At 41.7% G+C, this 12,617-nt stretch overlaps 1 protein-coding gene across 1 annotated transcript; it reads left to right on the forward strand.

Moving 5' to 3' along the window:
- Positions 1 to 759: 759 nt before the first annotated feature.
- LOC144536694 (thrombospondin-2-like) lies at positions 760 to 11,613 on the forward strand. The gene is made up of 21 exons (XM_078279955.1): positions 760 to 823; positions 974 to 1,110; positions 1,776 to 1,998; positions 2,176 to 2,321; positions 3,086 to 3,179; positions 3,286 to 3,450; positions 3,773 to 3,949; positions 4,022 to 4,195; positions 4,510 to 4,640; positions 4,980 to 5,114; positions 5,200 to 5,418; positions 5,506 to 5,613; positions 5,764 to 5,923; positions 7,075 to 7,193; positions 7,501 to 7,735; positions 8,221 to 8,448; positions 8,522 to 8,652; positions 8,871 to 9,011; positions 9,197 to 9,294; positions 10,754 to 10,893; positions 11,606 to 11,613. Exons 1-21 carry the CDS (start codon positions 760 to 762, stop codon positions 11,611 to 11,613), a joined length of 3,033 nt encoding a protein of 1,010 aa, XP_078136081.1.
- The last annotated feature ends 1,004 nt before the right edge of the window (positions 11,614 to 12,617 follow it).

The raw sequence follows: 12,617 nt of genomic DNA on the forward strand, positions 1-12,617 counted from the left end.
TATTGGAAAAACTCAGGCAGCCAATAAGTGTGTGTGTGTGTGTGTGTGTGTGTGTGTGTGTGTGTCTCAGTTTGGAGAGTAAAGAGTGTAAATGATGTGTCTGGGAAACCTGCATCGGGACGTCAACACACACACACACACACACACACACACACACACACACACACACACGCACACACGCAAGTTTCTTCCATCCAGCTGGGTTTCTTGCTGGGAGATATGCAGCTTCATCGCCAGACAGACGGGTAATATATGGCTCCCGCTCCTGCCTCACACACAGACACACACACATACACAGACACACACACGCACACAAACTCTCAAACAAATACCTAACCACATTAGAACTTTCTACAGAACTAAACAGAGCTGTCTGTATGTTGTTCACTCAGATTTCACGCTCAGCAACCTCTTCCCTATTTCTTTTGGACAACACATTACTGACGAAGCTGTGCTGATAAGCCTCGGTCTGTTAGGAAGAAAGGAAACAAGGAGACAAGGAAGTAAGGACTACGACGAGGAGACAGACATTCCATTACAGTCCCTGTGGAGCTGCAGCGGGGATGAGCCTACCAGCCGTGGTTTCTAATCGTGGAGAAAGGCTGAACAGCAAGGAGTACGCAGGTATGCAAGGTTAATTCCCTCTTTATCTTCCTCTTCTTCTTCTTATATCTCCTCGGCAGCAGTCCTGCTTGTATTGTAGCAGTATAGGTGCTATATTTTACAGTGACTGCATATGTAATTTATGTGTGAACAGGAATGAGCCCGCTGGGAGGTTTCCCCTGGCTTTGGATATTCCTCTATGCAGCAGCTGTGTGTGCAGGTACCACACGTGCATTTGCTCACTGACACACATAATATTACCTGCATTCAAATACATGCACAAATACAGTTTCTTCACTACTTTTTCTCCATTACCTCAAGTATAAAATCTAGCACAGAACACACACACACACTTGTGCCTCCTGTACAGGTGTGGGTGGGGCAAAGGTGGACAATGTGTCGTCAGAAGTCTGTCGCTATCCATGTGAGGATCTGGTGGGCTTGCTCACTGAGATCCAAGGCCTGCGTATTGTGACCAGCAACCTGCTTGAAGACCTGGAGAGAGTAGTAAGACACACATATAAGATACTTATTGTACATGTATCATCTGCATAGTGGCATTTGTTTGTTGTGCTTAACTCTCTGATGCTACGGTTATTTTGATTTGGCATGTGCAAGAAATTGGATTGTAGATGAAAAATATATTTTTTTTTAGAAACTATTACTACTAAAATTATTTTTCTTTTCTTTAAAAAGCATTTTAAACACATGAAATTGTCCATCAGTAAACCATTGTAAAATTATTTTGTACTCATTTCTTAGTGATTAGAATAATCAAATGGAGACAATTACCAAAAATCTACCAGCGTCTGCAATGTTCTTTGAATTGTATTTGATGGGGCTGAGTTTTATGGGAAATTTGTGTGACAAACTCAACCGAGAGTAGATCTTCTTCCAGTGCAAATGGAACAAGCGGCAACATACTTTTTACTGGCAGGCAGCACTGTGGTTTGTGGCAAATGTCTTGGTAATTTTGTGTGTGGGTGGGGGGGGACAAGCAAAAAGAATACCATCAGTGTTAAAATGTTGACTACTAATCAACTCAACCACCATTCTAGCCTAATTCAACAGGTCTCTGTGTATATACGTACAGGTATATATATATATAAATGTAGTTCTGATAATAATTTTAATGTTTTGAAAATGCTACATGTATGTATTTGTATTCTCAGTCAAAAGAAAATGAAGAGATGCGAATATCTTTGACTGAGCTGAGCAACAGCAGCAGCAGCAGCAGCAGCAACAGAAACGGCAGCAGCAACCGCAGGGGTAGCAGCAAAATCAACAACAGAAACAGCAGCCACAGCAGCAGCAATGGCAACAGCAGCAGCAGCAGCAATGGCAGCAGCGGCAACGGCAGCCTCAACGGCAGCAGCAATGGCCGCAGCAGCAGCAGCAATGGCCGCCGCAGCAGCAGCAGCAGCAGCAGCAGCAGCAGCAGCAATGGCCGCAGCAGCAGCAGCAATGGCAGCAGCAGCAGCGGAAGCGGCAGCAGCAGCCTCAACGGTAGCAGCAGTGGCAACAGCAGCAGCAATGGCAGCAGCGGCAGCGGCAGCCGCAGCCTCAACAGTAGCAGCAATGGCAACAGCAGCAGCCGTGGCAGCGGTGATGTCAATGATCTTGACAGAGACGGAGAGGTCTGGTGTATGCAGGATGGACGAGTGTTCGAGCAGGGGGAGGATTGGGAGGTTGACAGCTGCACGTCCTGTGGTTGCCAGGTTAGTGTTGAACAAGTATAATGTAATCTAAAATATTAGCAGTGAGGTGTTTCCTGGGAGAGTACCATGCAAGTGTCATTGATAGACAGCACACTGAAGTTAGATTAGGGTAAGGTAAATCTTTTTACACTGCAATCACTTCGGTAATTCTTTTTTGTATGTAGCCAAGAGCAGTTTTTAAGTCCAGTTAGTCTCAAGTCCTCATTAAGTCTGACTCAAGTCCAAGTCTCTGTTTGTTATTTTGTTTCATTTACTTAAATGTATAATGTCTCTGGACTTTGAGTTTTAACTTTTACATGTAAAAACCTGGAACCAAAAAAGTCCAAGAATCCTACAGTTCTAATGTAGATGTGGAAGATTGATACCACTTTCAGATAGGAGATTGGCATCGCTTTTCTCATCTAACTCTCAGCAAGACAGCAAATAAACATATTTTTCAAAATTCCTTTGAAATGTACTAACCAGTTGGGGAGTTACTTTACTGTGAGTTTCACTTGTAACCAATGTGGTTTCATTTATTTCCAAAATGCCTTTGTTAGTCTCCTATATTTCATGCTTGCGTCACCCTCCTCTCTGAGTCTGTTTCTCTTTATTCAATATCATTAGTTTTGTCAAGGATGGATTGGGGTAGTAGCCAAACTTATTATGAGTCATGGCAGCATGCCATTCCTCCGCATTTAGCAAAACATCCAGCTCAAACTAACATGGTTTGACTAACAATATTGTTGAAAATGCTGTGTGCGTATCTTCCTCACCTTGTGTAGGATGGAAAGGTGGTGTGTCAGCAGGTGTCTTGTCCTCCCGTATCCTGCATCCATCCTTCCTTTATCGATGGAACGTGCTGTCCTGTCTGTCTCAGTGAGTTTGGTTTGTGTGCAACTATGATTTAGGGTTGAAAATGTGTGTTGTGATCACATCATTTCATAAAGGTATACCAACAGTGTATGTGTGTATGTATATAAAGATAATGAAGATGGCTGGTCCCCGTGGTCTGAGTGGACGCACTGTTCGGTCTCCTGTGGACGTGGAGGGCAGCAAAGGGGTCGCTCCTGCAATGGCATCATGCCGTCCTGTGCCGGCCCGTCAGTCCAAACCCGCAGCTGCATGCTGATGAAGTGTGACAACAAGGGTAGGACATCACACTGCATGTCTGATCCGGCCATTAATTAATTTTTTGGGATTGATTGGCCGGTCCAAGAGAACAAATTAACCAAAGAGCCATTCCACCAAAAAGCCATTCCACCAAAGAGCGAAAAGTATGGAACTTCAGATAAATGGATTTTAGAGATTGTAATCATAATTGGAAACATGTTTTAGTAGTTCTGTAAATGTGTACACAGTGTGGAGCTGTGGTGGTGGTCTGTGTTGAATTCTACTCAGAGACTGTTCCAGGCTACTGTACCAACAAAAATTGACTTTATACAATGTTTATGTGCTTGTTTCATGTATAGTACATCCTAATGGGAACTGGGGCCTTTGGTCTCCTTGGTCTGGGTGTACAACCACATGTGGAGAAGGCAACATCACACGGGTTCGTCTCTGCAAAAAACCTCCAGCACAGAAGGGAGGCAGAGGGTGCACGGGCAGTGCCAAGGAGACACAATCTTGCAACAATACACTCTGCCCCAGTAAGTATATACCAGTGCACATACAGACTGCACTGTAGATGGCTTACAGGTAAATTATGTGTTTGTGTGTAGTTGCTGGAGGCTGGACAAGCTGGACGGAATGGTCTCTGTGCTCAGAGTCCTGTGGTGGAGGTCTTAAGAGTCGCCAGCGGGAGTGTTTGAACCCCGCCCCTCAGCACGGTGGGAAGCCTTGTGCCGGAGACGCTGTGGACTATGAAGCATGTAACAAACAACCATGTCCTATAGGTAAACCTGAACCCTGCCCACAAACCTCAGGCTATAGGTGTATCTTAACTGTGTAAGCAGATATTATCCTATAAGTAGGCTAAGCCTCACATCCATGTGTAAACCTTATTCCTTTTTTATTTGATGAAACATATGTTTAAACAATAGAGGATTAAAAGACAATTTCCTACAGCCTTTATTCAATTATTGAGGCTTAGGACGGAACAGACAAATTACTCAAATATAAATATCCATTGACTCTTGATCTTGGACTATTTGCTTTGTGACTCTGTGTGAAAGACTCATTGCCTTTATATGCACGTTTGTGTTTTCAGATACATGTTTGTTTTCAAATCCATGTTTTCCTGGAGTGGTGTGCACATCACATAGCGATGGATCATGGGAGTGTGGACGTTGTCCGTTGGGTTTAAATGGCAATGGCACTCACTGTGAAGATGAGAACGAGGTAATACCGACACATCAGTGCTCATGCTCATTTAAACTCCTAACCTCTCTGGCCTAGTTTGACAACATCTGCCATATGCACTGTGACACTTAAGAAGGGTTGTACACCTGACCAGATCCAGAAAGTTTCTCTCTGGTCCTGCATGATCACCTTTGCACTTTATGCAGGTTGCAGAAGCTATAAGTTTAACCTCCAGCTTGTAATTGAAGGCACCGTCATCTGACATCATGCCAACCTCTAAATAAATAAATGTGTTCCTGTACACATCACCTGTCAAACCTTTATATTTACTGTTTGTGTTTGATATGCGGAACATGGTTAATCCCTCTATCTCTGCAGTGTGAAGTGGAGAATGTGTGTGTCACAGAGTGTGTAAACACAGACCCTGGCTTCTACTGTCTGCCCTGTCCTCCTCGCCATAAAGGCACCCAGCCGTACGGCCTTGGACTGGAGATGGCCCAGAAAACCAGGCAGGCATGTGTTACCCTCTTTAAATAAACATTTTCTACTTTCCTCGCTTTAAACCTCAATCATAACCATAATCAAATGTTGTTGTTAGGTGTGTGATCCATACAATCCTTGCAAAGACAACACACACACCTGCCACAAGTATGCTGAGTGTAAGTACCTGGGCCTGGCGTCTGAGGTTTTGTACAAGTGTGTGTGTGCTGTCGGGTTCGCGGGCGACGGCTTCCTGTGTGGTGAAGACTCTGATCTGGATGGCTGGCCCAACAGCAAATTAACCTGCAAGCAGAATGCAACCTATCGCTGTCAAAAGGTAAAAGAATAAAAAGTGTAATCTTGATTGGCTGGCAGTGTTCTATTTGGATGGGATTTCACTAAACAGAGCTGTAATTGGCTGCAGGATAACTGCCCCATGCTACCAAACTCTGGACAGGAAGACCTGGACAAGGACGGACAGGGAGATGCCTGTGATCCTGATGACGACAATGATGACATCATAGATGAGAGGGTGAGACTGTGGCCTCAGACATAGATTAACTTTAAGGATACCATGACAGAAATCAGGCCAATATCCACATCCCCTGTGTGTGTATGTATGAACTAATGTGTGTGTGTGTGTGTGTGTGTGTGTGTGTGTGTGTGTGTGTATTTGGTATAGGACAACTGCCCGCTGGTGTACAACCCTCGGCAGTTTGACTCTGACAGAGACGGGGTCGGGGACCGCTGTGACAACTGTCCGTTTGATAGCAACCCGCTACAGACTGACACTGATGACAATGGAGAGGGAGACGCCTGCAGCATTGACATTGATGGAGATGGTAGTAGCTACTCACTACACCAGGCCTGGAACTTGCTGTTACTTATCCTAGTTTTTCAGTTTTATTAGAGAACTCCCTATGTATGTTAAGTTCAAAAGTTGGGTTTATTTTCCCAAAAAAGATTCAACAAATAACTGAAGGCAACTGAATTAAAGGTGCTGTAGGTAGGATTGTGAAGATCTCGGACTTAGCCCGAAAATTTGTACATCGACAACTTCTCAGTCCCTCCCCCCTTTCTGCTAAAGCCCAAACAGTCTCCTAAGCCCCTCCCCCCACAAGGGAGAGCTGTGCACGATAGAACGCCTGTGAAGAGGGGGGAAGGGGAGGAAACCTATCTGCAGCTTGTGCGCAGAGAAGGGGGAGGGGAGGACGTTATGAAATGCGTGTGCCTGAGCAGTGATTGACACGCAGTTAGAGACCCCCCCCCCCAGCCCTGATTGGTGGATCTGAACAGGGAGGGGTGGATTTTTGCAAATCGCACTACAGATTTTTTTTTTAAATTACCTGCTTCATGTGGTTCTACTGGAACATAGGGTCAGTTTCAGCAAATATGACAGAAAGTTAGTTTTATAAGTCTTACCTACTTCATCTTTAAGTTAGAGTGTCCTTAATAAAAGAGGTCAACAAAACATAACTCATAACTAAGATGTTAACTCAACTAGCAGACCTCCCAGAATGAGACATTAATACTGGCTGTTAAAACCAATAAACACACACAGGGGAGGACATACAGGAACAGGAAGATAGACAATAACTAAAACTTAACACAAAGAAGGGGGAAACAAACGCGACTCATAGCGCTTTTCTTAGTGGCCGAAATTGGTGAAGGATGAACATGACGTTGCTTCGTATTTCTGGGCGAAGTGTCCTGGGGTACGTCAAAGATTTTTCACAGATTTTGTTGGGGTTTAGACTAGGACCCATTAATCTTTGGAAAAAGGAAAATAAATTCTGTGGTAATGAGCACTACAGACTGGGAGCAGGATCAATTCAAAGTGGATTCAGTGTTGAGTTACTTTTTACATATGGATCAAATTACATTTACCCAAACATGGTCCGGATATATATTGGTTGCCGTGTAATAAAAGAGTAGAAGCCACACAATATGCAATTCATCTGCTGTGTGTTTGTGTGTGTGTCTCTTACTCCAGAGGTTTTGAATGATCGTGACAACTGTCCCTTAGTCTACAACACTGATCAGAGGGACACAGACCTGGATGGTGTTGGAGACCAGTGTGACAACTGTCCCCTTCTACACAACCCACTGCAGGTTCCTGAAAAACACAAATGCTTAAAAGCAGACATGTATATTGATGGTGGCAGCGGAGTTGCCTCACAGAACATCTGGTATGGGTTGCACAATCTAACACAGGGATCAAAGAAAGCTGTTCTAACAATTTATTAGTGGCAATCAATCAGGTGGATTCCAAACTTTTTTTTAATACATGAAAAGGAAATCTTGGAAGTCTGTGCAGGGTTTTAGTGGTGGAGGTAAAACTAAGCATAGAGACTTTTTATTTAACACTATTTAAACATATCGTGTGTTTGTGTGTGTGTGTGTGTGTGTGTGTGCGCAGCTTGACTCTGACAGTGACCTGGTGGGGGACATGTGCGACGACAACGACGACATCGATGAGGACGGCCTCCAAAACTCTCTTGACAACTGTCCATACATTGCCAATAGCAACCAGGCCGACCATGATAAGGACGGGAAGGGTGACGTCTGTGACCATGACGACGACAACGACGGTATCCCTGACGACCGGGACAACTGCAGACTAGTGCCCAACAGGGACCAGCTGGACTCTGATGGTGGGTGTTGCTACGTTTTTTCAAACTTTTAGGCAGCACATAGGTCTTCTCAAAACAAACAAAAAAAGGTGTCAGCTATAGCGATTTAAACCTAATCTGCTGAAAATCCATCTGTTGAACTGAGAATATCTCTAACATCACAATACAAATGTGAAAGGTTGTGTCAAATGCTGATTAATTTGCTGTCAAACGTGAAAGATATTTTCGACAATTTACGATAAATAGATTTTGCAGTCATCCAGTAAAATCAGTTAAGTATGTTTCCAGTGATCCAGGTCATGTTGGACATCAACTGTTTATGGCTCTCAGTCCTGTGATTAATCATAAATAAAAGATTATTTAATCTATCCACAATCATACAGGACTTTCTCAATACATTTGCACATTATCTCTTATTATTCTCTCTTTTATGTTTTATTCTTGGCAAAAATGAATCCAGGAAATCACATCATTGCATTTTCTCTCCTTATTCCTCCCTCTTGCAGGTGATGGGAGCGGAGATGCATGCTTTGATGACTTTGACAATGACAGTATTCCAGATGCGCTGGATCCATGTCCGCTGAACCAGGATATCGGGTCTACAGACTTCAGGAAGTTTCAGGTTGTTTTGTTGGACCCTAAAGGCACCACGCAGTCGGACCCTCTCTGGGTGATCCGCAGCCAAGGCACGGAGCTGATGCAGACGGCCAACTCAGACCCTGGCATCGCTTTAGGTGAGATTAACTATAAAAAGTGAATCAGTAAATCCAGAAAGTATATATAAATCATGTAACTTTCTTTAAACAGGATATGACAAGTTCAGCGCGGTGGACTTCAGCGTGACACTTTATGTGAATACCAACCGAGATGACGACTACGCAGGCATTGTTTTCGCCTACCAGTCCAGTCGACGCTTCTATGTTGTCATGTGGAAACAGGTGAGGTTTAAATGCAGACTTGATGAGAACTCCTTTCTGGCTTCACTAATGGTAGTAGCAATCTAACCTAAATTGCCATTTAAAACCTGTAATTTGTGGTTTGAATCAAAAGTTATATCCAACTTTATACATCATATACATCTCCTTAACCATAATGTCCTTTATGTATCTTTATGTAACATTTACTCACTTTTGTCTGTATGTTTCTATGAGAGCAGGTGTCTCAGGCCTACTGGGAGAAAAAGCCATTTAAAGCTTTTGCCACAGCTGGAGTCTCGATCAAACTGGTCAACTCCACCACGGGACCGGGAGAGTATCTACGCAATGCCCTGTGGCACACCGGAAACAACAGACACCAGGCATGAATCAGTGACTTTATGTCTTTGTCTCTTTATATTCTGCTTGTCTTGTTATTCTGCTACCTTTCTTATTCGAACAGATAAACAACCTTAGACCACCAGCACAGTAAAGATCAGATATTCCCCAAAGAAAATGTCTCCACCCTGACTTGTGTGTGTGTGTGTGTGTGTGTGTGTGTGTTTAGGTCAAAACATTGTGGCATGACCCCAATAAAATTGGCTGGAAGGCCTACACAGCCTACCGCATACACCTTATCCACAGACCCAAGACTGGGTTCATCAGGTACAAAGACTTCAAGTCATCATATAAAGTGTCATTTTTTATCACTGTATTCAAGCAAGACTCTTGAACAAGAATAACCCCAGAATAAGAAAATAATCATTTGTGAGGAAGTGACTCTTTTCCCTTTTCTTATTATTATCTGGAAAACATTGCTCTGGTGATACAGTAGTTATATCTATTTCTTTAGGCAAGGATAGTCACAAACAGGATATAAACCTGTAGATGTACTGAGTTTAAGCATTTGTTTGCTTTGCTGCATTGCATGCCTTCTTCGGAGCCTGGATATTTTTATGTTGAGCTGTCATAAACCACAGCTGAATTATGATCATGGAAATCACCCAACTTTTAAAGATTTGTGGACTTCCTTAGAGAAACCCTCTGCATTAGCAGTAACGTTTACATTCAAAACATGTGATATTATTGGCTTGGGCTTTAAATGACCATACCAGTGTTTCAGCCCATTCATCACAAATACATAATTTGTCTGTATTGTTTTAAGATTTACGAATCTTACGATCATCTGTGTTAAGTTTTGTGAAACATGACTGGTTTGCACAAATTCAGTGCAGACTTTTCAAATCAGTCTGCTTTTACGTGTGTGTATGTGAAGCGGTATAACCTCGACAACAGTAAAAACAGACATGATTCTCTCGGATCACCAATTAAAAGCAGGTTTTCCTGTAAGAGTCTCAACTCTTATGGAAGAAAATGTGCCAAAAGCACTGGTGTGGACCTTTTTAAATCAGACCTTGAGGCTCAGTCAGTACAAGTTCAAAAAATTTAGGTTTTAGTGGAACAACAATCTGTGGCACATTTTTGAAGAAGAAAATCACCCACAGATGTGCTTAGACTCGTGAACCTGCCACATCTACTTCTAGTTAGTTGTGCTTCACGCTAATGGACTTTCAGAAAAATAAAAATACCCCGGGCAATGTGTTACTGTGGTTGGTGCTGTTTGTGCAGATAGAGAAACAACATCAGTGCTATAGCGAGGTTTTCGAGATGAACAAACTGAGGGGAAAGAGAACAAAATGGTGATGTGCACAGCCCATTTGTTCAAATGATAAAAATACTAAGGCTCTCTTAGAAAATAAAAGCAATGGCTGTGTTGCATTCTGGCTACTGACTGATTGTAAGAGAACTGTACGCTTATTGTACGTGAGACTGAAAAGACGCTCCTGCCCTTTGATTGCGAAGGACAAACATCAACAACACACATTGGTATTTTAATAGTTGCTACGAAGCTCTGTTGAAACTGCTTTAAATATAGCTCTATTTGACGTCATGTCCTCAGTTTTGTTCAGGAATAAATGGTAAAATACAAACATGGAAAAATATAACAAGATGTACTTAGTGACTGATTTCTAACTCTCAGGTACCCACAGTTATAGGTGGTCTGCATCTGTAGTAAAATATGATAAATGCTGTGTATGATTAGGTTTGTTTTGTTGTGCTACAGGGTGGTGGTGTACGAGGGCAGGGAGATTTTATCTGACTCTGGGGCGGTGTATGAACACACCCTGGCTGGAGGCAGACTGGGGCTGTTTGTCTTCTCTCAGGAACATGTCCTCTTCTCAGACCTCAAATATGAGTGCAGAGGTAAGATATCTCCGTTAAAACGTGTGTCCTGACTACTGATCAGTGGTGGAAAAAGTACTCTGATCCATTACTTAAGTAAAAGTGCCAATACACCAATGTAAAAGGACTCCATTACAAGTAAAAGTATTGCATCAAAATCCTACTCAAGAAAAAGTTTGTATTAGCAGCAAAATATACTTCTCAAATGTATATGAAACTTTTAGACTTTTCTCTAATATTTGCTTTTTTTTGTGAAATATTGGATAATTTCACCTCTTTGGGCCTTTGAACAGTTATTTAAATGAAATTATCTGAGAAGTTCATAAGGGAAATCTCTTTTCGATAGCACTGATAACAACTCATATCTGAAATGTGACAAGAGGCCCTAGACACTTTTTTGTAAGAGATCACAAGACAAAAAGGTTGGGAACCACTGGTTTGATCTTTAACACTGTGTTGTATTTTATAAGCTCATCGTGTCTGTCTTATGTCAGATATTAATCTCTAACTATACCTAAAAGTAGTGGAGTAAAAAGTGCAAAATTACTCTTTGAATTGTAGTGAAGTAGAAGTATAAAAGATCATACAATGAAAATACTCAAGGACAGTACTTGAGTAAATGTACTTTCTACTTTTCACTGTGCCTCTGTCCTCCAGTATTTAAAAATCTGTTCCTCTCATAAAAGGTGTGTGTGTAATATCTGTGACCTGTTCTTCTTTATTTCCTCTTCAGATAACTGAACTATTCTGCTGGAATATTAAGGAATATCTTCAACCTCCCACCAGAGATCCACATCAATTCCTGTTAAAACAAATTCTTAATACAACTGAGAGAGGGAGAGCATCAGGTCACTAATTAATAGTCTAGGCTGCTTTATCCAGCCAAGACTATCCACTAGTGACTATGATCTATCTATCAGCTTTTTATGCGACGGTATTGATTTCAGGCTGTCTCAATTCGCTGTATATTACTGACTCAGCATCTCTAATGACTGCAACTTCTTGTTGTTTCTCATTTGCTTTTTGCTAATGGTTGTAAATAATTATTTATTGCCAGATAGAAAGGGAGAGAAGGTAGAATAAATTGATGATGGAGTAAGTAAAGAAGCACCATGCAAATGTCTGGTAACTTTTTTTTTCTTTTTTTTTTCAAATTGTTTTTCTTTTCTGATGATGGCTGTAGCTATTACACGTACAATTGTGGAAACGTGGTCTCCAGCGCCCTTTAGTGGTGAAAGTAATAATTACAAATAATGAGTGGGCGAGAAAGGAACAAAAGCTGACAAAGGTTAGGCCTACTTGAGGTTGGTAAAGTAATTTATTTAAGTAGTATTAATAGCCTTTAGAAATACTCCATATTCAAACTTAAGTCAGTAAGTAGTATCAACAAATATCATATACTGGCAATATATATCATTATAAAGCACAGAAAGGCCCCTGCCAGTGTTTTGTTTGTAAAATATTAAAGGCTAACTTGTAACCTCAGCTCTTAGATAAATGTAGTGGAGTAAAAACTACAGTAATTCCCTCTGTAATGCAATGAGTGGAAGAACATGGAAATACTCATACACATAGTAAAGTCCAAGTATCTAAACTTTTAGTGCAGTACTTTAGTAGTTACTGTACTTTCCACCATCAGGTAAAGTATAACAATGTAATGGATTGTTTCTTAATTAATAACACTGGATTAATGAAAGAAATAGAAAGGAGGCTATATGTCAGGGAAATATGTAGCCAACATCCCT

Source organism: Sander vitreus, chromosome 21 (assembly GCF_031162955.1).
Source record: "Sander vitreus isolate 19-12246 chromosome 21, sanVit1, whole genome shotgun sequence".
NCBI lineage: Eukaryota > Metazoa > Chordata > Actinopteri > Perciformes > Percidae > Sander > Sander vitreus.

Coding starts and splice junctions, on each gene's coding strand:
- LOC144536694 (XM_078279955.1), top strand. CDS start 760: ATGAGCCCGCTGGGAGGTTTCCCCTGGCTTTGGATATTCCTCTATGCA. Junction 2,322..3,085: donor GCACGTCCTGTGGTTGCCAG/GTTAGTGTTGAA, acceptor CACCTTGTGTAG/GATGGAAAGGTGGTGTGTCA. Junction 5,614..5,763: donor ATGACATCATAGATGAGAGG/GTGAGACTGTGG, acceptor TATTTGGTATAG/GACAACTGCCCGCTGGTGTA.